Consider the following 25,335-nt stretch of genomic DNA (forward strand, 5'->3'; position numbering starts at 1 on the left):
GACAGGGTATACACAAATTACTGCCTCAGCGTGCGCAAAGAAACAGATGTGGTTGGAAGAAACACGATCAGGATAGAGTGTTAAGAACAGCGTGAGACGAAATTTCAATAAAATTATCTTAGTAAAACTCATAACATTTCAGTTTACTTTAGAATCTAACACTTCAAAACGAACCATTCATCTTACAAGAAATAAATTGGATCCATTTCTTTATATACAATTCTTTCTTATTACCATTGCCATTTCCAAGTTTACCTAGCTTCCCTACCTCCGGGGTAATTTGCAACAATGATGAATAATGAAATGGAGTACACGATGGTCATGGGCATGATTGTCCATCAACTTCATCTACTCGCCATTCATCATCATCGTCGCCATAAGCCAACTGTGTCAGAAAAGCGACATAACATTTATTTATTTATTTCCCTTCAACAGAGACAAATCTCCAATTACAGAAAGGTAATATCAAAATATTACATTTTCATTTACAACTTGTATGTACACACGTACATACATAAGGAATATACAAATACAGTAAAACCTCGTTAATACGGACCCCGATAAGCCGCAGTTCGCTTAATCCGGACAGGCAAAAAGAAAGAAAAGCAGAATGCATGGTTTTAAATGTGGCTAGAAGTCAACAAGAGAACTTCCTAAGGAAAAGGCAGTCAACCACTGATGAAATTCTGTTTTCCGCAGATTTTGTTCTGTACTGTATAGTGTATTTAAGCCTATGCCCTTTATATACACCATAATAAACGTGTTTTGTTGCTATAAACGGAGCTTTAATGCACTTTCTACTGTTCTTTTAGCATATTTCAGTTAATCGGGACGTTAAACCGGTCAACTTATCACTCCCCCAATTAGTCCGAATTAACGAAGTTTTACTGTACTGCAATGCTTGTTCTATCAAGGATACGAACTTGTGACTCTTGTATTTGAAGTGCACTGCGCTAATCACTGTGGCAGAGAGCTCGGCAAAATATATATTTACGAAACACAGGTCCACTTTGAATTACTGGGAATCAACGTCCTCTCCCTTTTAGCCCCTTTCCATACTGAAAATCCAATGCAAAGTTTGTTAACCATCGTGCCTTTCAATGCGCAGAATACATGCTTGACTCAATGTATTCTTTCGTAAGTCCCTTGCAAACTTGCTCCCTTCCCTCCGCCCATTTTACAACGCTACTGTAACAGTGTTCGCTCTGAGATCAACGCGAGCATAGAAGATCGCACTTAACATGAGCTGCCCAGAAGAGATATACAGTATATTTTCATATGAGCCAGAAACTTAAAATTGGCTGGAATTTTCATCAGCAGCACAGCTTCGTTATTTGGTGATTTATGCGTGTTTATTAGAGTGCGCGTCAAATCTCCTGCATATGGAGATAGCCAATAGCAGCACACTGCAGCGGTGCCATGTCGAAATCTCACACGGAAAAGAGACAGTGTGGTTGAGCGAAACGCATTGTCACGGAGAGCACGGCAACGCCGTGCGTCTGTGATTCGCTTCTGCTGTTCAGTCGTTCAAGGCCATATGCAGGAGATTTCATGCGCACCTAGGACATTCACGTCCACCCAGCTACGAAGAACACCAGGCCGGGATTCGAACCTGAGAGAGCTTTTACGTATTACTTATCACGTTTTGACTAATTGTAAACAAACAATTCTTCTTTATATGAAAATTCATAAGAATTATAGCATAACTAATAGCTACATAATTCAAGTCAAATGTACTAATATTATCCCCAATATCAACCAAATACAACTTAAAATTTGGAACAGGAAAATGGTAAATGCCAATAGTCAAGTAAATTTCTATATGAAAATAGTTCAAAACATGACCCTTTTTTAGAGTATTTAATATGCAAGTTTGCAGTTAACTACCAGCAATTCTCAGTATACCAAACTGTGTTATAGCTTGTCCACATAAAATTTAAAATATCTTGTCTGTCCATTTGTTTGTTTGTTAAAAAACTACTTTTAGTGCACTATTACAGAAGCTTTGATTTTCCCAGAAACTGTGATTTCCCTGGTATTTCCAGAAAAAGGAAATTCCCTGATTTTTCCAAGATTTTCAGGTTTTCTAGACAAGTAAACACCCTGATCACACCGTGACGGTCACGTTGGTTTACACATATTTGCCTTTGTTATTTTCAAATCCGTAATTTTCATTTATTTTTTAAAAAGTTTAATTTGTGGTATAATTTTTAGCATGTATATTAACAGATATATATCTCCCGACTGCCAGTCTCCCTCCGAAAATCCTGCCTAGAGGTGTGGAGATCTTCAACTAGCAATCGGTTGACGTGGAGTCAGCACGTCGAACCCTCAGCCGTTATAAAAGATTTCGAGACGGGGTCACGCTACTCACTCGTAGCTCCCTAATTTCCTCAAGAAGGTGGCTTACCATCGGTCCTATACACAGGCCGAAAACCCAGGACTGAACCCTGGCGGACTCGAACCCATGCCGTCCCGCAGTCGGAGTCCAAAGCACAGCGCCGCATGCCCACGGAGGAGGACATATAATAACATTAAATCTTATAAGAAAACTGTAAAGTATCAAATATGTTGTTTATCGATTGATTGATTTATTGATTTTTTTATTCTACTTCCCTTTTTGTGCAACTTTTGGCTAATTTGCGAATATGGGGATGAGTTATGATATGATGAAATTGATGAATGGACACTCACAAACATCCATGCCCAGTCCGGTATTGAACCCGGAACGCCTTAATTACAAGAAGAGGACGTTACTACTACGCCACCGAGGAGGCATCGTTTGTCATTGTGGGATAAATAAATTATGATGTTTGTTAAAGTTTGCTAGTCCTTGAATTACACACACTAATTACTGTAATCAAGTACCAACAAGATCTGTACGTTGTAAACAGTACATCTAGACCCAATTAGCATATTAAGAACATAATGTGGATTTTAAACATTCTTTAGCCTTTCTCGCGATCAAATAAACAAGCGCCTGCCAAACACTTCACGCCCGAAAGGTCTACAACCTCAGAATTCTAAATAGTTGGTCACGGCATTTCATTCACAATCACATTAGCTTACAAAGGCGCTAAACGCTATGATAAATTCTACGCAAACTCTCTCTTTCAGACTAGTCAAACCAAGGTATCAATGTGCTTATTACCATAGGAATTTCTAAATAAAGACAACATATGTACTTACCAAGGAAATCTTCCGCCTGATGACTCACTCAATGCTTGCTTTGATGTGTCTGAAATCGGAAAAGTGTCTGCTGGAGGCAACACGGGAAAACAAGGCCATCATCAGCGAGTCAGATCACGTGACGTCAGGCCCTAAATTGCGAGACGCGAAAAACAGGTTTTCGGTGTTGTATGGTTCGCTTCTTCCAAAGGTAGAGCCGGCGGCGAAAGCAATAGTAAGCAAACCGTTAATCATTATATTCACCACTTTTTTTCACGGGATTTACGCTTGAAAACACAATTTTAAGTGTCAGAAAAGAGGATAATATCTAATCTCCATGCAATTCCATCCCTAAAAACACGCAAGAGATAAAATAAAGCAGGGTTGGTGCGAATGGGAGCACCCTTTAATTTCTTTCCCCACCCCCATTTCAGAACCTTTTCTTCAACCGAAAACACAATTAACTCTTGTCTTATTACTTTATGAGACCTATCAAAACCACATCGGATATTGAGCGTAGAATGTTAGGGATTGAAATGAAACCGTTAATAATACCGACCTGTGTGGCGATGTGATTAACAGAGAGCGTTACAACACAAGGGGTCCCCGGTTCGAATCCATATCTAGTCATGGGCTATCTTTGTGAGTGTCTCTTCATCGCTTTCATTACATAAACACTTATCCTCACCGCCGCGATTATCTAAAAATGGAAGAAAAGCGACGCTAAATAACAAAATTCAAATCAACTTAAATCAAGAATTATTGTATACAACAGGCAAATCATTGGTCCTAAACTGGAGGAGAAGCCGCATTTACTTTCTTGTATTGGAGTCAGTTCCTACAAAGATCTCCCGCTTTTCTCTGTCTTTTATCAGCATTTTTCTTAACCCTAGAGGTGGGTGGGTGGGGGGGGGGGGGGGCAGGTCTACCATTTTTTGTTTTTCAAATTCGAACATTTAATAACAAATTCAAAGTAAATTAGAGGGTCATATTGAGAGTAAGGAACAACACATTTTCATGAACTAAGTCTTGACATTATTAAAGAAAGCATGCTACATGATAATCTACAGACTTTTCTTTACTTCTCAACGAACTCTCCATTTCATTGCACGAATTTCTACCAGCTTTCTTGAAGCTTGAAAACACGATTACGGTAGAGCTCCGTTGCAGCTTCTCGCAGACACTGACACACTGCTTTCTGTATGTCCTCCGTCATGTGGTAGCGTTGGCCTCATAACTGGTCCTTCACAAAACCGAACAGATGATAGTCGGACGGTGCAATGTCGGGACTGTAGTGAGGGTGAGGCAGAAGATACCACCCCATTTTCCAAATTTCCTCCCTGGTGAACTGTGGCGATTGCGGGCGTGCATTATCATGTTGAAGGATGATTTTCTTTCCAGGGCGTTTATCTCGCAATGCACGACGGAGCTTGTGAAGGGTTTAGATATAATGGCGAGCATTTATGGTGAGCCCAGGTTCAAGAAATTAAATCAGAATGCACCACTTTGCTTTCCATGTTGCATTCCGTGGAGGCAGTTCGTGGGTAAGCGCTCCAAGGCTGATATTTGATGCTCGTGTCTCCTTCTTTAAAATGTTTTACTCACTGCTATCACCCATGCATGCATCTCCATACACACGCTTAAGTCTATTCTGAATTTCAGCAGCAGGAATTTCCTCTTTAACAAGGAATTCAATCAGAAGACGTTGTCGAAACGAAACATCACTGTCAGCCATTTTTAAACAAGTGACTGCGCTCACGCGATCGAAGGTACTGACGTCACACTAACTCGACGTGTTCAGTAAATTCTGTATTTTGCGATGATTTCCTGTTTGCGTGCATTGATGGATTCTGATTTTTTTTAAAAACTTTTGCTCATTACTTCCATATGCCCCTCGTACATTGTTCCCTACGGACTTTAGAATGTTTCTGTACATCAATAAGATAACGGACATAGGTGGCCAAATTCACGTGGGCCTATGAACCACTCCTTTTAGATGTTTGTCTTCATGACACTGAGTGACAATGTAATGATGGTAAATTTTGTAATTGTAACGATTGCTCTATAACTGCATCTATGTAAACAAAAAGTATTAAAGCAAAATTAGTAAGGTTATTTTGGGGTTTAGTTAATGATAAAATTTGTTTGTAACACTGGTACACAATACATTGGTTCTTGTTTTTTTAATACAGTAATGTCAATTTTTAAAATTATTATAATGGATATATAATTGCATCTTGTCACCACCCTCGATTCCTGTAAGGAAACACTCCCGCGCGGAATCGAGGCTGATGTGACCACACAGTGGAAACGTCCCAGAGAGAGCCCTATGCGTCTCCAGGACGTTCATTGGAAATAAAGATCTTAAAATTAATACAAGCATGGTTTCAATGAAACAGATAATTGTATTAACCTGAATTTTATTCCTCTGGTGAGAACAAATTTCAAAATATATTAAATGTAACAAAAATAATTATAAACAATTCACTACAGTACCATTAAACACTTATATAAGTTAACTTAAATACACGAAACAAACTTCAACTCATTTACAAATTAACTTATCGAACTGTACCTATAATTTACTGGTGTGAGTGAAAGTGTATTCAATATGAAATGTATTTGTAATTATCAGGAATGTTGCCCCTTATTTTATCAAAAGGGCCACCCCATTACCTGACGGTTGTCGGGTTGTGTAATGTGTTCGGCGTGCTACCCAGAACACGAGTGGACGATTCTTCCAGGTCGCTCTTGAACACTCGAGTTCGAATCCGGTAGCACCAATCAGAGCACGCCTGACGTCATATATATTTCTAATATCTAACCATAGAGTTCGCTAGTAACACAAATACTCTAAGGCCACTTAACAAAAAACATGGAGTGATCTTAACCTACACAATGAACAAAGGAAGCAGTGATTCAGTAACAAGATGGTTTCTTGAGTGTGTGGCCTTTTGAGGCATCTCCCCCTTCGGGTAAGTAAGTTTCTTGTATTACAGCACGGGTTAGCTAGGATTAAGAATCATTTCATCTTCTATTGACCTGCTTTGAACAAGCTTTGCTGATATGGTTGCACTAAAGCAAGAAGAAGTAAAACAAAGTTACTTCTTGTAGTGGTCATCACTTTTGTTGGTGTATTTTCTTTTAATTCTTCTAAAAGTTTAATCCGGGTGCTAAATGGAAAAGCATCACTTCACTGTTTTTGGAAGCTTATGTTATTTACATTTCAGACCCGATTGATGCCACTCTGTCAACCTTGAGCAATTTGAGTAATTCAAGATGGCGTCCAATAGGCGGACTTTCTAGTTAATGACCTATATCTCAGCAATCAATGGTCGATAATTTCTTACACAACGTTCTGTCTCATCGCACACTGTTCTCCTGGCAACCAATTCAACAAAAGATTGGTCAGTTCTAGATATCCCTCGATACCGGAAATGTCTTCCGCTTCCGGTATTGGGTTTAACCAACATTCTGCCCAAAACTATAAACTTTATATGAACACAAACAACAATATAAAAAACAAACAAATAAAACATATTAATGGTAAAATAACTAACAAAAAGCATGATAAAAATAAACAAGGCGTAGCAACGTTCCTGTGTAGGAAACCATGCGAGGAAAAACTTTATTGATACGGAGCACGTGTTCGCTTTTTGAGAACTACCATTGGATTGATTGATTGATTTGGTGTTTTATGTCCACTTTATGCACAGTAAGGCTGATAGGGACTTGACATATTACAGTTTAAAGTGGTATCCGAACCAGTATGTGCCTCCACCGGGTATCGAACCAAGGACCCCTTGATTATAAGGCGACGACGTTACCACTGCGCCATCGGGGAGGCTCTGCTACCATTGGAGTATGTGATCATGAACACATCGGCTTTTTGATTAAAGTTTGTTATAAGTTCTCCTACAATTTTATAAGGACTGGACCTACAGTTTAGAATGCGATTCGAACCATTTTGAGTTTATGCTTCAAGTCAACTTCATGCATAGATAGGCTATCAGGACTAGACCTGAAGTTCAAAGTGGGATCCGAACCAATATGTTCCTTCATCGGGTAGCGCACCCGGAACCCTTGATTACAAGGCGACAAAGTTACCGCAAGTTACGGAAGGCCTCTCGAACCACTTTGCAAAGTGCCTTCATCGGGGGTTGATCCCCAAGTGTGCTTAATTACAAGGGAACAGCATTTCCACTAAGCCACGAGGGAGGCCTGATATTACAGATGGTAATTTGCCCAGAATTAAATTTGTAGTCAAGCGGTTAACACCGTAGCCTTGTAATGAAGAGATCACAGATTTTATTCCCAGTAGAAGCATATCTCTATAGTGATACAAATACCATTTGTAACTGTTGGTGTGCTTAATTTAATTCTTGTTTTAAGTTCGTTTTATGCACAGATAGACTAATCGCGATTGGACCAACAGATTAAACTGAAGTTCAAACCACTGGACAACTCGACTGGGTATCAAACCCGAGACCCCTTAATTACAAGGCGGCGACGTTACCACTACGCAATTGAGGAGGCTTGTCTAGTTCCGATTAGGCTATCTGAGCAGAATGTGGAATAAAGACAGCATTAAACAAAAATAGTAAACAATGGAGCTCTCAGGTTGTAATTGCTATTAATGACAGTAATATGAAAATATAAATGAAACAGACGTAAATAAGAATTGGGTGCACATTCGTAATGCAATAGAATCAGCAGCTAAAGAAAGTATAGGATACCATAAACCAAGAAAAAGTAAGCCATGGTTTGATAATGAATGTCATAATCTAATAGAAATAAGAAATCAGGCTAGACTTAGGTGGTTAAATAACTCTGATGATACAAATCTAAGCAATTATAATAGAATAAAGTGAGAAGTTAACCGCACGATTAGAAGTAAAAGAAGAGATTACTTGAAAAGCAAAATTAACGAAATTGAAACAAACAGCAAAAACAAAATATCAGAGATTTACCTAAAGGTGTAAATGAATTTAGAAAGGGGTGGCAACCTAAAGTAAACTTGATAAAAGATAAAGATGGTGATTTTCTAGCTGACCCAAGCAATATTCTAAATAGATGGAAGAAGTACTTTAATGACCTTTTAAATGTTCATGTAGGAGATAAATCAGAAGTAAATGAAGTTCACACAGCAGAACCTTTAGTTCCAGAACCTAACTTGACTGAAGTTAAAGATGCTATTAAAAGGCTAAAGAATAACAAAGCACCTCGCATCGATTTCATACCAGCTGAGTTAATTAAATATGGTTGGAATTCATTAATATGTCAAATTATAAATTAATTTGTTTAATATGGAATAAAGAAGAAATCCTTCAACAGTGGAAAGAATCCATAATTGTTCCTGTGTTTAAAAAAGGTGATAAACTGAACTGCAATAATTACCGTGGAATTTCTTTACTCTCAACAACATATAAAATATTATCTAACATTCTTTTAACAAGACTAACCCCATATGCTAATGAAATTATAGGTGATTATGAATATGGATTTTAACGTAACAGATCAACTACAGATCAAATTTTGCACATTAGACAGACACTTGAAAATAAGTGGGAATATAATCAAAATGTTCACCAGCTCTTCATTGATTTCAAAAGGCATATGATTCGGTCAAAAGAGATAAATTATATAATATATTAGTCGAGTTTGGAATACCTAAGAAGCTTGTTAGTATGATAAAAGTATGCACCAGTGAAACAGAAAGTAAAATTCGTGTGGGTATTAATGTGTCTGACAAATTTACAATTCATGATGGGTTAAAACAAGGAGATGTATTATCTCCATTGCTCTATAATTTTGCCTTAGAACATGCTGTTAGGAAGGTAAAAGAAACTAACGAAGGACTAAAATTAAATGGTGTGACTCAGTTGTTAGCATATGCAGATGATGTAAACTTATTAGGGGATGATATAAATACAATTAAGAATAATGCTAAAATATTTTTCAAAACTGCTAAAGAGATAGGTTTGGAAGTTATCAAAGAGAAAACTAAATCTATGCTTACAGGCCGAACCAAGTGTTAGGTAATAATCAAAATCTAATTATTGATAACAACTCATTTCAACCAGTTTCCAAATTCAAATACTTAGCAGTAATATTAACAAATGAAAATTATATTTAAGAGGAAATAAGAAGTAGGCTTAATTCAGGAAATGCATGTTACTTTTCTCTTCATAAACTTTTATCTTTTTGTTTAATGCTTAAGAAACTAAAAGTTAAAATATACAAAATAGTAATTTTGCCTGTAGTATTATATGGGTGATAAACTTGGTCCCTTACATTGAAAGAGGAACGAACATAAATTGAGAGTATTTGAAAATAAGGCCCTTAGGAAAATATTTGGACCTAAATGGGATGAGGAGACAGGTGAATGGAGAAGGTTACATAATTTAGAAGCACATAATTTATATTCATGTGCAGATATTATTGTAATAATTAAATCAAGAAGACTTAGGTGGGCCGGCCATGTAGCACGAATGGGAGAGGAAAGAGAAGTTTACAGGATTCTTGTTGGGAAACCTGATGGTAAGAGACCTATAGGAAGGCCAAGACGAAGATGGAGGGACAACGTTGAGATGGACCTAAAGGAAATCGGTAGGGATGGAAAAGAGTATATAGATCTTGCTCAAGATAGGGACAGATGGAAGGCCTGTGTTGCTGCAGCCATGAACCTTCGGGTTTAAGAAGGCTGGAGAGTTTTAGTTAGACAGTAAACTAAGGTTCACCCTCTTAATTCCAAATTGCAAAATATTGTCATTAATTTGAGATTCTTCCTTGTAATACAGTAGTTTCATAGCCAGCGGCACTTTCGTGAACTGTAATTAAACCATAAAACTCCATCTGGTGGCCTTGAACTGCTCTTAGCTGTTGCAGTATACGGAACTTCCGCGCTTCACAGTTGGTCTCCTACTCACAACAAACTTGCATGTCAAGTTTTAATTCAAGTTTTTTAAAAAGATTTTAAAGTTTGATTACATTAACGTCACAGTAGAGTGCGCACGCTTGAAACCGGATTCACCCGTCATTAATTATTTTGCCGAGGCCAGTTCAAGGACTACAGGTATTCCTCTTTCTGCTCTCAAATTCAGCAGTGATGGATTCACGTATGATGTTATTTTCGCAAAGCCAAAAATAAATGTTAAAGCAAATTGCTTTGCTTACAATGTATAAGGTGTCTAAAAAACATTTCTGATTGCACACTAATTTCTGGTTGCTCTGTGCAAAACATATAAAGTCTTAAAGTCTGTATGGTAGTTTTCTATTCCGCCATCAAGAGCGCTGCCTCTGCTAAAATAACTTGATTACCACCTTATTATTTGCGCATTAAATTGATGGGTGGTTAAATGACTGAGCATTGGGGATAATTTGAATCACTTTTTGAAATGACTATATATGCCAAGTATAGCAGGATTTGAAGTAAATTCTCTGACAAAAAAATCAAAAACATAAAGAAGCACTTTGACGAACTGTGTCCAAAGACTTCCAGTCGACAGAGCTGATGCAACGTTTGAATATTGTACTCCATGATAGACACAATTTTATCATAACTTGACAATCGTTATAAAGGCATTGATGCAGCCGGCTATCGTGGTGGAGTGGTTAGCAGATCGCGCTACGGCGCCAGGGGTCCCGGGTTTGAATCCCGACCTAGGCATGGATGTTTGTGAGTGTCCATTCATCAATTTCAACATGTCATCATTCATTCCCGTCTTCGCAAATTAGCCAAAAGTGACACAAAAGCGAAGTCAAATAAAGCAAATCAATCAATCAAGGGCATGGAAGCAGTTTGTAGGTCCAATCCCGATTAGCCTTACTGTGCATAAAGTAGACTTAAAACAACAATTCAATCAATCAAGCGTGGAAGCAGTTGTAGACATATAGAAAGTGATATTTTTTTTCTTTTTGTCAAGATCTGTAGACACTACGGCTCTGTCCAAAAGCTACAAAGTATATACTTGAAGTATAGTCTTGACGGAAATGACTTCATCTAGTACAGTTCGATAGCGTCAAGTTTGCGAGGTATCAATACCACAGGGTAGAGCACTCCAAGTTGCATCGGCCACGTGACAAGTGGACTGGTTGTTCATTCGTTTGAAATCACGGAGGTAGAAAGCCAGCAAGTTGTTGGTTGCAGTTCATCTAATGTGTGGAAATGTATCTATGAGAACATTTGCAAATGCTATGTGATTTCTGTGGTAAAAGACAAGTGTTTAAAACGTGGAAAACCAACGTGTCCTCGGTTATATCTACTGATCGTATTTGGCGCTACAGTCGAAGTGCAGTTCGAAAGAGTTTCACTTCCAGTCCACGACTTCAAGACCGCACTGCCAGACCATTCTCGTACTCGCTTCAAGTATGGTCTTGAGCTTTTCGGACACGGCCTGAGCTTTGCAAAAGACCCTTAAAAATGCATAAACATTTCCAAACATTTATTTCAGTCACAAACATTATCAGAAGTCGCTTCAAACACAAGATAAATCGACACGAATAATGTGCTTGCTCATATCCTTGTGATACAAAATAGCTCACTGACTTGCAGTTATCCTAAAGTGAGCATGTCTTGTTTCATGTACAGTCACCAGCTTTGGGAGGCCCAGATTCTGAAATACTGGCTTCCCTGCAATGCATTACGTGTGTTGTCCAATTCCATGGTGACTTCATCAAGAACTTTTTAACAGGAAGTTCTGCTATTTTCTAAATTTAAAATTATGAAGAAAACTATTTACACAGCACTACAAGTATGCATGAGTCAAGAACGATTTAGTGGTCTGGATTTACTTTCAACTGAAAATGACAGAGCCAAAAAATTCAAGTTTAACAAAGTAATCAATGCTTTTGCGAAGGATTGTAATCTTATTTTTTTAATGAGTAATGAATGTATTTCACAGCATCTATTTTATTAGTTATTTTGTACTATTCGTCTCTTGCACTCATCAAAACAAACGAATCTTTATTCATAAAAGAGAGAATTCATATATTTGCTTCCACTCAATATGCTGAAGTTACGCATTTTTTGCATTCCTAGATACAGCTACTACAATAGAAATTACTGCAGGGCTCCACTTTAGTACTCTCCACCGGGGCCCCCATGAGACTCGTTACGCCCCTGGCTGTTGTTTCATAAAAAATGTTCTGGGCCTAAGCTAGAATATGGATATATGGAGAGTACTATGGAATGTATGGAATATATTTGGAAATGCTACAGAAAGTCTTCAATGCAAGATATTTAATCATATTTACAAAATTGGGACAATTATGGATTCTATACACAGGGACATCAAAAAAATAAAGAGCAACTAGAATGAGCTTTTATTGACTCTTATAATGGAAACATTAAAAAGTTTAGATTACCTGGGGAGTGTTCTTTTTTTCGGCATGAGCATATGAAATATATCGTGCATTGTTGTTCATTAATAATATTCCAGAAAAAAGGATACTAATATTAACATATACTAAAAGTGTTCTATATAGTGTGTAATCTTCATATACAAAGTTATATACAGCATCAGCATTGGTACTTTACATAATAAAATTATATGAAAAGTTTACTACAGAGGGAAGGAAAATTCATTTTGTATATATACAGCACATTCAGTGTTTCATTATAATGAAGTGGCAGATAAAAATACTAAAGAAGCAATAATAATGGACCATAGAACGAATATGTTACTCTCCCATACAATATTTGTTACCAAGAGTTAAGAACAATATTCAAGAAGATTGGGTGGTATGGGTTGAACAAAAATTTACCCATATGTACAAAAATGTAGTAAATTTAAACAGTAAGATTCCATGGTTTTATACAATTAATACATCCAGAACGTTTTTAATTTTAAAACTAAAATTGAAATCAGGTTACAGAACATATTCGCAAAAATACACATCTATCTTCACAAAAAATGGTTCGTGCTTAAAAATAAAGGCAAGCCTTCCCATACACTAGTACATGCAGGTTTTTTTCTAGGAGGAGATTGGATTTATCAAGATCGTTCTAGGGAGCAAACTATAAAATATTCTGAACCATCGTTTTAAAACCTGCTCAAAGTAAAAAATGTTAACCGGAGGTCATTTTAAGGCGGGGTTTCATTTGCAACTTTGGTTTCTTCCTAGCTCCTCACTGCTTTTATTTGAAAATGTAGATTTTCTCAGAATTCTGTTTCCTCTTTGCATACGTCTGTACTTTATATGCACTTTGTTCAAACCAAGATATTTACACAACGGATTTCCTTATATGAGGAGTTTTTTCTCAACGGATATCCTTCTATGAGGAGTTTTTCTCAACGGATTTCCTTCTATGAGGAGTTTTTCTCGACGGATTTCCTTCTATGACGAAATTTTCTCAATGGATCTCCTTGTATGAGTAGTTTTTTTCCCTGGGTATCAACCAGGTGATTTCTGGATAGGTTTCCTAGCTTTCGAGAGCTAACGTCCTCTCATCTTCAGGTATTGAAGGGATTCAATTATCTCTCAAGAGCTCGGAAGCCTATCCGGAAATCACCTGTTGATATCCCAAGCAAATCTGTTCATAATTCGCCAGCAGGAGAGGATCAAGAAGGATTTTCTTGTAGTTACCACATTAATTACATTACAATCGGAATAACCAAACAATAATAATTTCGTGGTTTTGAGTGAGTCAGTCCATAGAGAGCTGCCTGAACGAGCCTTCCATTCCCAGAAGATCGCTCGCCTTTTTCGGTTTGCCTGGTCTCCTATTTTCATTCACTTTCTTCTTTCCCAGCTCCACTAGCCAATCTCTCTTTGCGTAGAGCTCCTGGTTCCAGCGCTCTGGGGAGAGAAGGAGAGAGAATTGGAGGAATCTCATAGAAAATAATTAATGGATTTAAGAATGATTCAAAATAACATTAGTTCTAATCTAGTACCAAACTTATTCATATTTCCATCACACTCAAAGTACTCCACATTCTACCACCTAAGTTAATAGATGTGGATATAAAACTTAACATTTTTATAGACACTATCCATGTAATGAAAGTAAAGAAATAGGAAATATATAGCTACAATATTTCCAGTTCATCATTCTCTCCATCGGTTACATGGATCAACATGAACAGATAGGCACAATGAATCAAATGAAATTGCAAAAAGGTATGTAATAATTATAAAATTATAGCTCATTTTTAAGTGTTGAGTACAGTATACAACTTAATACAGCACTAAGTCACACAACACTAACAAAGTGACATGGATTCGCAGAACAATTTTGTAAGAGCAAGATAATTGCATTTCACCTTATGATCTTCGGAAAGGCTCTCTACTGTACCTCTAATAATTGAATAAGGCTTACCAGATCAATAGCCATATGCACCACAACGTTCAGTTACTATAATTTCCGTAATTCATAATTATCTATCAGTGTATTTATTAGATCACCATCAAGTGGTCCGACTGAAGCGCTGGAAGTAACTTGCTACAAGCATATTACATCGACAAGACAGGATGGAACTGGCTCAATAGCTTTAACGATCGGACATTTGAATTCCCTTCGAATAGATCGCGGTAACAGATTTCAGCCCAGGTTGTAGTCCGAAAGTTATAGAGTAAACAGTGGTTGTCTCCAAGTTATAGATTGAATATCAGCACTACACTATAGAGTTAGAAGCGGGGAGTTGCGCTACCTAAAGACGTCTCATTTCAGGACCGACCCTTATTTACCAAATCAGCGGAGAAGACCATCTCTACAGGAATCTACAGGTAAACAAACATCCTTTCTATTGTTATCATGATCCCGCCCTGTCCAGTCAATAGAAGTGATAAAGATTGAATGTCGTTCATGTTCTCCTTACTTCACAGTGGTGAGTCCCCTTGCATATAAAGGTACCTCTCGTAGAGGTGAGTTGCCTTAGGCTGGCACAGCCTAGATTCGATCCCGAAAACCCAGTGTGGAGTTTTATGCGATTTGCTGAAATTAACTAATTTTGACTAGAGTCATATTTGGGAACCTTGCATCCCATAGCACCCCCGAAATAGTCACTATCGATCTTTGAAGTGAGCCTATGATGAACAAATCAACTTATTTCCTTCGTGTTTGTCATTTATGTGATTTTAACCACTACTCATATTTAATGTTACATAACTATTTTGGGTTTTCATACATAATAATAATAATAATAATAATAGTCCGTGGCGCAACAACCTATTGAGGGCCTGGCCTACTTACTGACTGCCGGCCTCACTGATCCTACTCTCTCACTCATCCGAAGTGGCAACAATCCAACCAGGATTGTTATTGGTTTTCATGACCGGGTTACGCTACTCATTCGTAGCGCCCTAATTTCCTCACGATCTCAAGAGAAACGTTGTTACGCATCTATGAGGAGACTCGAACCTGCGAGAATCTGATAATTTCTGAACTGTTTCTACTTTTTCTGTATGTCAATTACCTACAGAGTTCCATAATTCAATACAATACTCTAGTAATGGACTTACAATTGTGACAACTAAAAACTTGAAAGTTTCCAACAATAATACTGGGAAACATAATACGTCTATGCATGTTTGTTTAATCCAGAATTCTCTAGCACGAATGCCCACTGAGGGCAAAGCCTACAACATTATTGCTGTGGATTCAGCTCTTGCTGGTCTACCACCAAAACGCACGGTCATGACATTAGCGGTTGGCAGAAGTTCGTGCTGTTGCCACGTCGGAGCACAACTCCGTGTGTTCGGAGGTTCAAGATTTTGATTTTGATTTGCTTTATTTTACTTCGCTTTTTGTGCCACTTTTGGCTAATTTGCAAAGATGGGGATGAGTGATGATATGATGAAATTGTTGAATGGACACTCACAAATATCCTTACCCAAGGCCAAGATTCGAACCCGGGACCCCTGGCGTCGTAGCGCGATGTGCTAACCACTCCGCCACGGGGGCCGGCGGGAGGTTTAAGAGAATGAAAGATCTCGTTGTAGAGTTGGGTTTTATAATCCATGTTGTACAAACTGACAGAATTTGCTCGAAAGGTCAGGGATTGCACAAATGTGCTCGGAGAGACGTCGGTCTGCTCGAACTGGGCAACGCAGCCCGGTGCCACAAGCGAATTTTGTCCCGCTCTATCTTTGCTTTTCCCACCACCAGTAATTCTGCCTAGCCGCCTTTTTCATAGCTGTGCGTTTATGCGACTATAAGTGTGATAACACATGCATGAAGTGTTTATACCCATTTCTCATTTTAGTTAAGTTCAGTTAAATATTTATCGGGATATAACGTTGTTCCCTACTCTAACACGTTAGCAAATTTTGTACAATAGCAGTTACGAAGAGGGATAAAAGAATCAGTGTCATTATTGGGAACAATTACATTAACAATAATAAACTCTCAAGAGTCAAGAGAGAGAGAGAGAGAGATAGAGAGAGAGAGAGAGAGAGAGAGAGAGAGAGAGAGAGAGAGAGAGAGAGAAATATCATCGATTGTTATTTGAAATGTTAATTTCTGTGCAGGTAAAATTGCACAATATACCAAGTTATCGAAACTATGCTTTGTTTAGCCATCTGTTTTTACACATTTATCGATTTTTTTTTCACTTTGCTTCTCTGCCACATTTGGCTAATCGCGAAGATGAGGATGAGTGATGGTGTGATGAAATTAACAGAGAGAGACTCGCATGGAATACCGTACCCAGGCCTGAATTCAAAATTGGAACCTTTGTCGTGTCACCTGTTTTTGATTCGACTGAAAAATTAACTAAGAAGTTCTTGAAAAATCGATGCTGCTTCAATACACCCTTAAATAAATATTAATTAAATTTTGAATGAGTGTGACGGGGTTGTCTCTGAAGCGTATGCCTCTCACGGCCATTCATCCGAATGAACGAACGCTCATGAATTCATGTAAGAAACATAACAATTTATAAAGATTCTTTATTGTAAACACTTCACGAAAATAATAGATCCCGATGCTAAGAATTTACCTTCATTTCCGAAGGCACGCTTTCTTATCACTTCTGATGATACGCTCCAATACAACTTTCCCCCCTCTTTTCTCCAAAACCCTCCTACATTCACCTCTCTACATAAACCACCTTACCATATCTTACCCTCGAACTAATAACCACTTCGACTAGTACTGAATTTTACAATCTCATCTTCCGTACTTTTTCGTATTACAATACATAACTAATTCTACGCTAAAAAAAACCTCAGTATTATAATTCTGAAAATGGCATACTAATATATCTTTCAACCTAGAAGCCAAATGAACATTTAAAGAAATGGAAAAGATAATTGGCTAATTGGCTAAGTATTGAAACTCTTATTTCTTGAATGTAACTGAATTAAATCTGCTGTACTGCATTATGCAAACTTACCATTGACTTCGAACAGAGTTCCAGCAGTTCCATCTAATTCTGTAGGGAGCATTTTCTTAGGTACCATTTCATGGAGTTGCTCCAAATTGTCATCCGACAAAAATACAAACTGCAAAATAATATGAAACATTTCAGTTGGATTAACAATCAGCGGGTCATCTGTGCGGTGTTCGCACTAGCAATTGCTATATGCTGATAGTTGTACATACACTTCAGCAAAGCATCACAAACAGAGGCTTAACTAAAACAATGAAGACCTCCGATGGGCCCGTGCAACCATGCTAGGAAAATGATATCTAAATGATATCTATATATCGAATATTTTCAAGCATATCTTATATATTTACAGTGGATTTTAAGTGGGGACTTTTATTTCCTTTGTTAGGTCATGAAACTGTATTTTGGAATTGCCCATACATAACAATATCTGTTAAATATTTCACAAAATGGTACAGAACAAACAACGTTTCAAATAATTTGGTGCTGGCTCGTACGTAGACATTTTAGCCCTCTAGGTAGGATTGTGTTACGTGCCCCCACTCCCGAACTGCATCCTTCGCTATATTCATCTTATCATGGACGTACGCAGGAAAGATTTCGACGGGGGGGGGTCATTCATAATTGTTCCATGGGAGTCGCCAGAAATTTGAATAATAGAAATAATAACAATAAAAATACAAAAATAATTATAATTTGATAATAATAAAACATTTTTCAAAATAATAACAATAATAATAATTATTATTATTGCTGTTGTTATATCATTGAGGGGAATTACTCAATCCAGCAGATGAGTGAATATCCAGCTCAGTTTTTTTTTATTTACGTTTCATACAGAAATGTATAATTATTATTGTATTAAATACATTGTTATTAAATAACAGATACCTTCAAGAAAAAGCTTTGGAAGTTAGATGGACATTTAAGTCATAATGTTTTTATTGTTTGTCCTTAAACTTAATTTTTGGCATTTTGAAAACAACTCTGGAACCAGTTATTATTGTTTAAAACTTAACCTGGTGCATGTATTGTGACCTCAATCGTGAACGTAACGTGCTACGAAACTGGAAATCTTAGATAAGAGGAAAGCAGAAGTGAAAATGGAGGCTTTGCGGGTGGGCTGTGATTCCGGGAAAATATCCTGTTTCACTCAAGTTTCAGAATTCCAAATGTATGAAAATTCTAACTCGATCGTTTCAACATTGTCTGCTTGTATTTTTCTGAAGCTTTGGAAAAAAAATGTTTGAAAATGAGTTACAGATTTTGGTTTCTGAACTTTCATTAATCCAACATGTCAGAAGTTTGGGGTTTATTATTTATACCGTGGAAAACAGGTAAGGCGGAGATAGTCACCCGTAACTGGTTCGATGAACTCCCTCTCTGCTGAGGCATGTGGGAGTGAGGCCGGCATTCGGTAGATAGGCCTTGGGTATCAAGGGCTGTTACGCCATTCGTTATCATCACCTTATTAGGAAGGGTCGCAATAATGCTCATTATTTTTTAAAATAAATTATCCAGAAGTTTTGAACTCGTTACGAAATAAGCAGACTTAACTCACCCTTTCCTTGAGCTTCTGTGGTAGGCAGTGAATGACGAGATTCATTACTTTTGCAGAAATTGGATTCAAACCCAACACAAATACTTTTTTGAATTGGTCTGGATATCCTTGCTGAAATATAACCAGTGTCGCTTTAAGTATTGATAATGTACGTACACATCTTACATAATGTAAACTAATACTCACAATCACAATATGTAAACACACACGCATATGCATATTATCTAATATCCGTCAAGAGTAACAACAAAGTTAGCGTAAACAAACGCAAGTGACTTAGGAGCTTCCTCCCTAGTTAATCCTCAACTCAGCTACTCCAGAGATTTTCTCACCGTTCATGTGGAAAGGCTGCCGTGGAAAAGTACCAATATTATATGTTCCAAGGTCATATTACTCTGTGCACATAGACATCGAATTTGCGGTGGACAGAGAATGAATTTTATCTCATTCATGCATTGTAACATATCTTAATATAGTGGATAATTATTGGCACCTTACTTAAGCAATACGTATGTAAAATGAACTTAAGTAACCTACCCAGATTTAATCCAAAGAAGGGACGCGAAAATAAACACAACACAACAAGAAACACAAAAACTACATTTTCACTTAAATCAACTACAGGTTATACTATTACAATTGATCTTTCCGATTACAAACTTGAATAACTCACGTTTAATAACACTCAGATTCATGAAAGTGGTATCAGTGGAGAGGGAAACTCAAAACGTTTTGTATTATATTTGGTTCCCAACATCACATCACATGTGCTCAATGTGAGCTCCCTATGTCACACGACACACATCGAGCCTCTAGTCCAATTCCTGCCATACATGTTGTAACATTGGACGATCCACTAATGCAATGGCCTCTGTGATGCGAACACGAAGATCCTGGGTGGTAGGTGGTAAAGGTGGCCGATACACTTGTTTGAAAAAAAAAATGAAAAAAAAAATAGAAAAATGTCACAGGGTGTAAGGTCGGGGGAACGTGGAGGCCAACGCAAACGTTCACTATCGTCACAACCAGCACGCCCAGTCCATCTTATTGGTATTCGCCTATTCAGTTCACGTCTGACATCTAAGTGGAAATGGGGTTGTGCCACATCCTGTTGAGAAATAAAACCTTCGATATCCTGTTCAAGTTGAGGAAGAAGCCATGTCGGTAACATTTGTAGGTACGAAATCCTGGTGATTTTGTTCTCGTCGAAAAAGAATGGGCCACACACATTTTCATATCTGATAGCACAAAAAACATTCGCGTACATGCTCCATATAACCTCTAGGATTTTCCAGACCCCAGATCCTGACATTTTTGTGCACTTTGCCCGACAGGTGGAAGGTGGCTTCATCACTGAACAACAATGATTCCGTCAAACCATCAGTTTCCATTTCTTTTGCATGTCGTCGCAGAAAGACAGTCTCTTGGCTTTGTCGTCCGGTTTCAGGGCCTGCAACAATTGCAGACGTTAAGGATGGAACCGCAAACGAATTGCATAAAATCTTGACGCAGTTGGTTGCGGGATGTCCAATTCTCTGCTGGCTGTGGTGGTGGATTTCTGTGGACTTCGTATGAAACTCTCCCTATCACACGTTCCACAGTTGCCTCGCTTACTGGTGAACGGCTGGTTGACTTTCGCTTGCAGATGCACGCCTTTGCTTTAAAGCCAGAATACCACTTACGGATACTGGGCCCGCTGGGTGCATCTTTACCAAACGTCCTTCTAATATTACGTTGCACAGTGAGAACAAACCAGCCGACTTGAAAATCCAGCACACAAAAGCCTTCCTGTCTTCGTTGGCAGCCATTTTCTATCCTATCGCCCTAGCGTCGAAATCAATAACTACGCGACAGTTGTACCAACCAATGAAACTTTTTGAGTTTCCCTTCCAATTGATACAACTTTCATGTATCTGAGTGTTATTAAACGTGAGTTATTCAAGTTTGTAATCGGAATGATCATTTGTAATAACACTGTATATACACTATGTAACATTATTCATAATTCCTTTACCTGGGAGTCCACATTAAATTATTCTTATTATTCGTATTTTTCAGGTTTGTTTATGTCAATGCAAGAATGTGTTTTAGGCCTCGCATTCATTTTTCACAAATCAAAGTTTTAACGTTTAAACAAAACGCGTAAGAGTCTTGCAAGTATGCACCGCTTTGCTCTGCCTCTTCGCATTCTCCCCCCTCTCTACCGCTGTGCGCGGCGTTGCTCCACAGACTCCTGGAAGAGAATGTTAAAGTGGCGTAAACAGCACCACGGCGGTGTTGCCCTTACCTGCAGGGTCGCTCCCACGTATCCATTTGTTAGAGCCTGAATGAACCTTAGAATCATTCTTTGAAAGGACACGGCTGAGAAAATTCCAGCTTGAAATCACCTACCCCGGGGATCGAACTCTTGCCTCACAGGTGACAGTCCAACGCCCTACATATTGAACAACCACGGATCTAATCGGAGTTAGTGTTAGTCACTTAAAAAGATAATAATCTTAAATATAATAAAGAAAGTAACGTATTCAGTAAGTAGCAAAGGTTTACCTCAAGAAGAGTCATTCCTTTTTTCATATGTGGAAAAGTAATTTTGAGAGCATGGCCGGCTTTCAGTCCATTCATATCACAGATTACCACAGTGCCTCTCTTGAGAGTGTCCCATCCTAACAAAGTGTCGTAACAGCATACCATGCGCTTGAAAACTACGCCGCAATCGAAGGTTGCGGGATCGACTTCTCGATAGCTCATTATGAGTAATCTATACCCGTCAGGTGTGTAGCCGGGGGCAATGCAAAATACTCTGAAATAAACATACATTCTATAATAAGTATGATCAATCTAATTTCACTATGTACAATAGACAAATTTGAGAACAGGTTATTACATCCTTGGTAAAGAAATGCTGGTGTCCGTCTCATAAATTACCCGGTGGAGGCATATAGTGGTTCGGATATCAGTATAAACTGTAGGCCCAGTCCCGAATAGCCTTACTGTGCACAAAGTGGACTTAAAACAGCATTTCAAACCAAATCAAATCGCCTCATAAATTCTCTAAATTAGGTCAACTTTTTCCAGAAAATTACTGTTGGCTATCGTGTGGAGAAGTGTATCAAAAGAGGGTCACCAATTCCATTTGTCTAAAAAAATACTTAATCATAAATTTAAAATTGATTTTTCAGTATAAGAAGGTTCGTTGGCATGCACTCATGGTTCAACATTATCCATTTTCTAGTACAGAGTGTCAGAAAACTCATGGAACAGAGATTTTGAATATACGTAACCTACAAAGTGGAATACAGACATGTTCCTTGCACTGAGTATTAACTCTGTCAATGTAGATTTTTTTTTTAACATTAAAGAGTAAAAAATTATCCATTGTCTAGTGCCTTAAACTATACTTACTCTAACACTATGTTTGTAGAGAGCACATTTACTCTCGTATTCCGGTGAAATTTATTTTGCCGGTGTTGGGAATCGAACCTACGACTTACCTCTGATTTAATTTACTACAATTCAGCTGCTCTAACCAACTACTTCAAAAAAATTAGTACAAAAATCTGTGAGTGCTGTGTCATAATTATGGGGTTAATTATGACATAATCATAGAAACGTATTTTTTCGCAATTATAAGGTGTACTGGTCCATTGGTCTTGTTATAGGGCAGTGTCAGGTATGTCTGAAATTTGTGAATCCTTGTCTGAAGATGAGCCTGTTAGAAGGTGCAAACGTTATGCTAATAGTGCATTGTTCTACAATAAATGTTGTCTTGGTCAGCATTTGAATGTTCTATTAAACTGGCTATGTTATTCAACCAATGTCCAGAAGAAAGAAATTGGGCTCAAATTGAAATCAATCTGTAGATAACTTAGTTTTTTGTAATATAAATTTCAAAATTATTGCATACATGTCAATTATCCAAGTTTGATTTTATATCGTACAAAAACTTCTTTATACCTTAGTGACTTTTTACTTATACTGAAAGTATATATTAAGAGCTATTTTCTTGTTTAATGTTTATAAAAGTATACACATAGGCAAAGTTAACACCAATTTTTGTACAAAAGTTACGTACGTTCAAAATCTCTGTAAAGTGACTTTTAGGACACCCTGTACTTCTACTGCTTATACCAATTCAAATACTACATTCCACCTTCACCAGCAGACAAGAGAAAAGGTTCTATCTTGAAACGTAGTGCTAGAATGCATAGCCTATAAGTGTAACTACATAGATAATGTCCGGATAAACTTAATTCCATTAAAAATACATTGACAGTAATATTAGTTAAATTATTAAAGAATGTTTTACGTCTTGCCGAAGAATTCACTATCTCAGAATCCATTTAGAGTAATGCTGCAAAGAACCTAATAAATTTTGTAAAATCTTTAATATATTCTGGTGTTTAAAAATGTACCAAACGTAGGTTTCCATTCTCATATTTGGACCTCCAAATATAATTTATTATTTTGAGAAAATTTAAAATAAATTTCAGTTTCACAATTGTATAGTGAATGTGTTTGAGAGCTTGGGAATATTTTAATGATAGTAAAACTGATTGGATATGCTACTTAATTTGAATAGACCTATCCTGGACAAGATCAATCTAGTTTGACAATTTTATCTGTTCACTTCAGACCATCTTAACAATGCCACGCAAGCTAGTACACAGTTTACCTATTCCATCCCGAGGAAGGTATTTTCAAAGTGCAATGTGTCAATTTGAAGAGAATGATGACACAGCGTTGCCATGTTCATGAAATATAGTTGCTTTGAACAGTGATGTCAATATTCCGGAATGTTCAACTGACAGAATATATTCCTGCAAGGTTAGTGTTACAGTTGTTTAAATAACTTTAGTTACTCACTTATGCTCCATGGAGAATTTGACTTCCGGTAAGAGTGGATCGAGATTTTGGCAATACTCTGGCAGGATTCCCCTGTAGGTGTAGAACTTGTCCAGCTTAGTCTTTGTATCCTCTAAACTGTACTTTCGACCACGTAAGAAATTTAGCAGCATGTTGTCATCTGAAAATAGGAGCAGTAATTTCGGAAACGTATTATTAATTATTATACTTATGATAGACTTCCCTCTCTATCTATCTATCTATCTATCTCTATATATATATCACAGCACTGGGGGTCATTTTTCACAGACCTCCGACCCTTGTCCTCTCGAACGGTCGCTATAACTTGCTGTAGGTATGAGAGAACGGAATGTCATTCGACGGCTACCCCCTCGCAAGAGACCCCCTGCCTCGAAGAAAGATCTCGACACTCGCCGAAAGCAAGTTAAGCAATCCGCTGAATACGACAGCAGGTCGGCCATTCCAGAACCACTGGAAACACCGACTCCGAATTCGACGCAGCGGACTTCTAACGCTGCTTTAATACAAGTTGTACTTCCAGCAACTTCGACGCTTCTGGTTCCACAGAGCAACAGCTTCCCACGACGACGACGTAAGTTCCGACGTTGGCTAACTGTGTGATTTCGATACGCAAGCCACCTTGTATTACTCTATTTCAATAGACCGGATTCGCACTAGCGGATCGAATACAGGGCCTCCTCCCAGAGAAGGTCACCTTTACTTACAGCAAAGGCTGCTGCAGGATCCACACTCAGGACGATAGAGGTTTCACCACGATCAGAAACTACCTGACTTATCAGCAAATTGACCACGCCTACGGTTCCTCGGTTGCCGAGAAACTAAAGGTTATCATTCGACAACTGTCCAAGGACTTGGCAACCGACACCATTCACGACCTCCTGACGGAAAAGTACAACCTACAGGTCTACACCGTCGGACGACTAACCACCAGCAGCGTGAAGACAACATGGCCAAGGATTAACCTCTCCAATCCCGACCAAGTGACCATTATCACTGATTCTGGTCACACTGCCGAAGCATCAAGATAATCTCCGCAACTATCAACTCCTGACGCTTTGACCATACAAGATCAGAGTGAAGAAGTAGCGATCACAGCAGATACTGTACTGCAGTGCCATGCGTGCCAACGCATCGAGCACGGTCAGAGACATTGCTTGCCCGACCCCGCTGTGTGAAATGTTCCGAAGAACACCGTTTCGACGATTGTCCACATTTGGATCAACCTATACCACCGACATGTGCCAACTGCCGCAACAGCCATTTCGCCAGCTACAGAGGCTGCCCCCTGTTTCTAGCGGTGAAGAAGAACTGAGGCACCCCATCGGAACACCATGGACGAACCATGACCAGGCCAATTCGACGCTGCATGTAGCTTACGTCATCCGACGT

The 25,335-nt window shown here is 38.2% G+C and overlaps 2 protein-coding genes across 3 annotated transcripts in view; both read right to left on the reverse strand.

Moving 5' to 3' along the window:
• LOC145979335 (alpha-tocopherol transfer protein-like) overlaps positions 1-25,335 on the reverse strand; it is a 236,394-nt gene that overhangs the window by 169,001 nt on the left and 42,058 nt on the right. Inside the window, exon 1 of one of the 2 annotated variants that reach the window (XM_083112194.1) lies at positions 3,190-3,250. The exons of the other annotated variant lie outside the window; for it this stretch is intronic. The gene's annotated coding sequence lies outside the window, so the exon portion shown is untranslated. Of the gene's footprint in view, positions 1-3,189; positions 3,251-25,335 lie in introns of those variants that run through there. 2 annotated transcript variants of the gene reach the window in all.
• Positions 12,478-25,335, reverse strand: part of LOC145979334 (retinol-binding protein pinta-like) — a 194,336-nt gene continuing 181,478 nt past the window's right edge. Inside the window, exons 3-7 of the mRNA XM_083112192.1 lie at positions 23,926-24,085; positions 21,610-21,862; positions 19,063-19,173; positions 17,505-17,613; positions 12,478-13,968 (exon numbers count right to left, since the gene is read on the reverse strand). Coding sequence (XP_082968318.1) covers positions 13,817-13,968; positions 17,505-17,613; positions 19,063-19,173; positions 21,610-21,862; positions 23,926-24,085 — 785 coding nt within the window. The 3' untranslated portion in view covers positions 12,478-13,816. The remainder of the gene's footprint in view (positions 13,969-17,504; positions 17,614-19,062; positions 19,174-21,609; positions 21,863-23,925; positions 24,086-25,335) is intronic.

The sequence above is a fragment of the Lepisma saccharinum genome, chromosome 26 (genome assembly GCF_977018435.1).
Source record: "Lepisma saccharinum chromosome 26, izLepSacc3.1, whole genome shotgun sequence".
Taxonomy (NCBI): Eukaryota; Metazoa; Arthropoda; class Insecta; order Zygentoma; family Lepismatidae; genus Lepisma; species Lepisma saccharinum.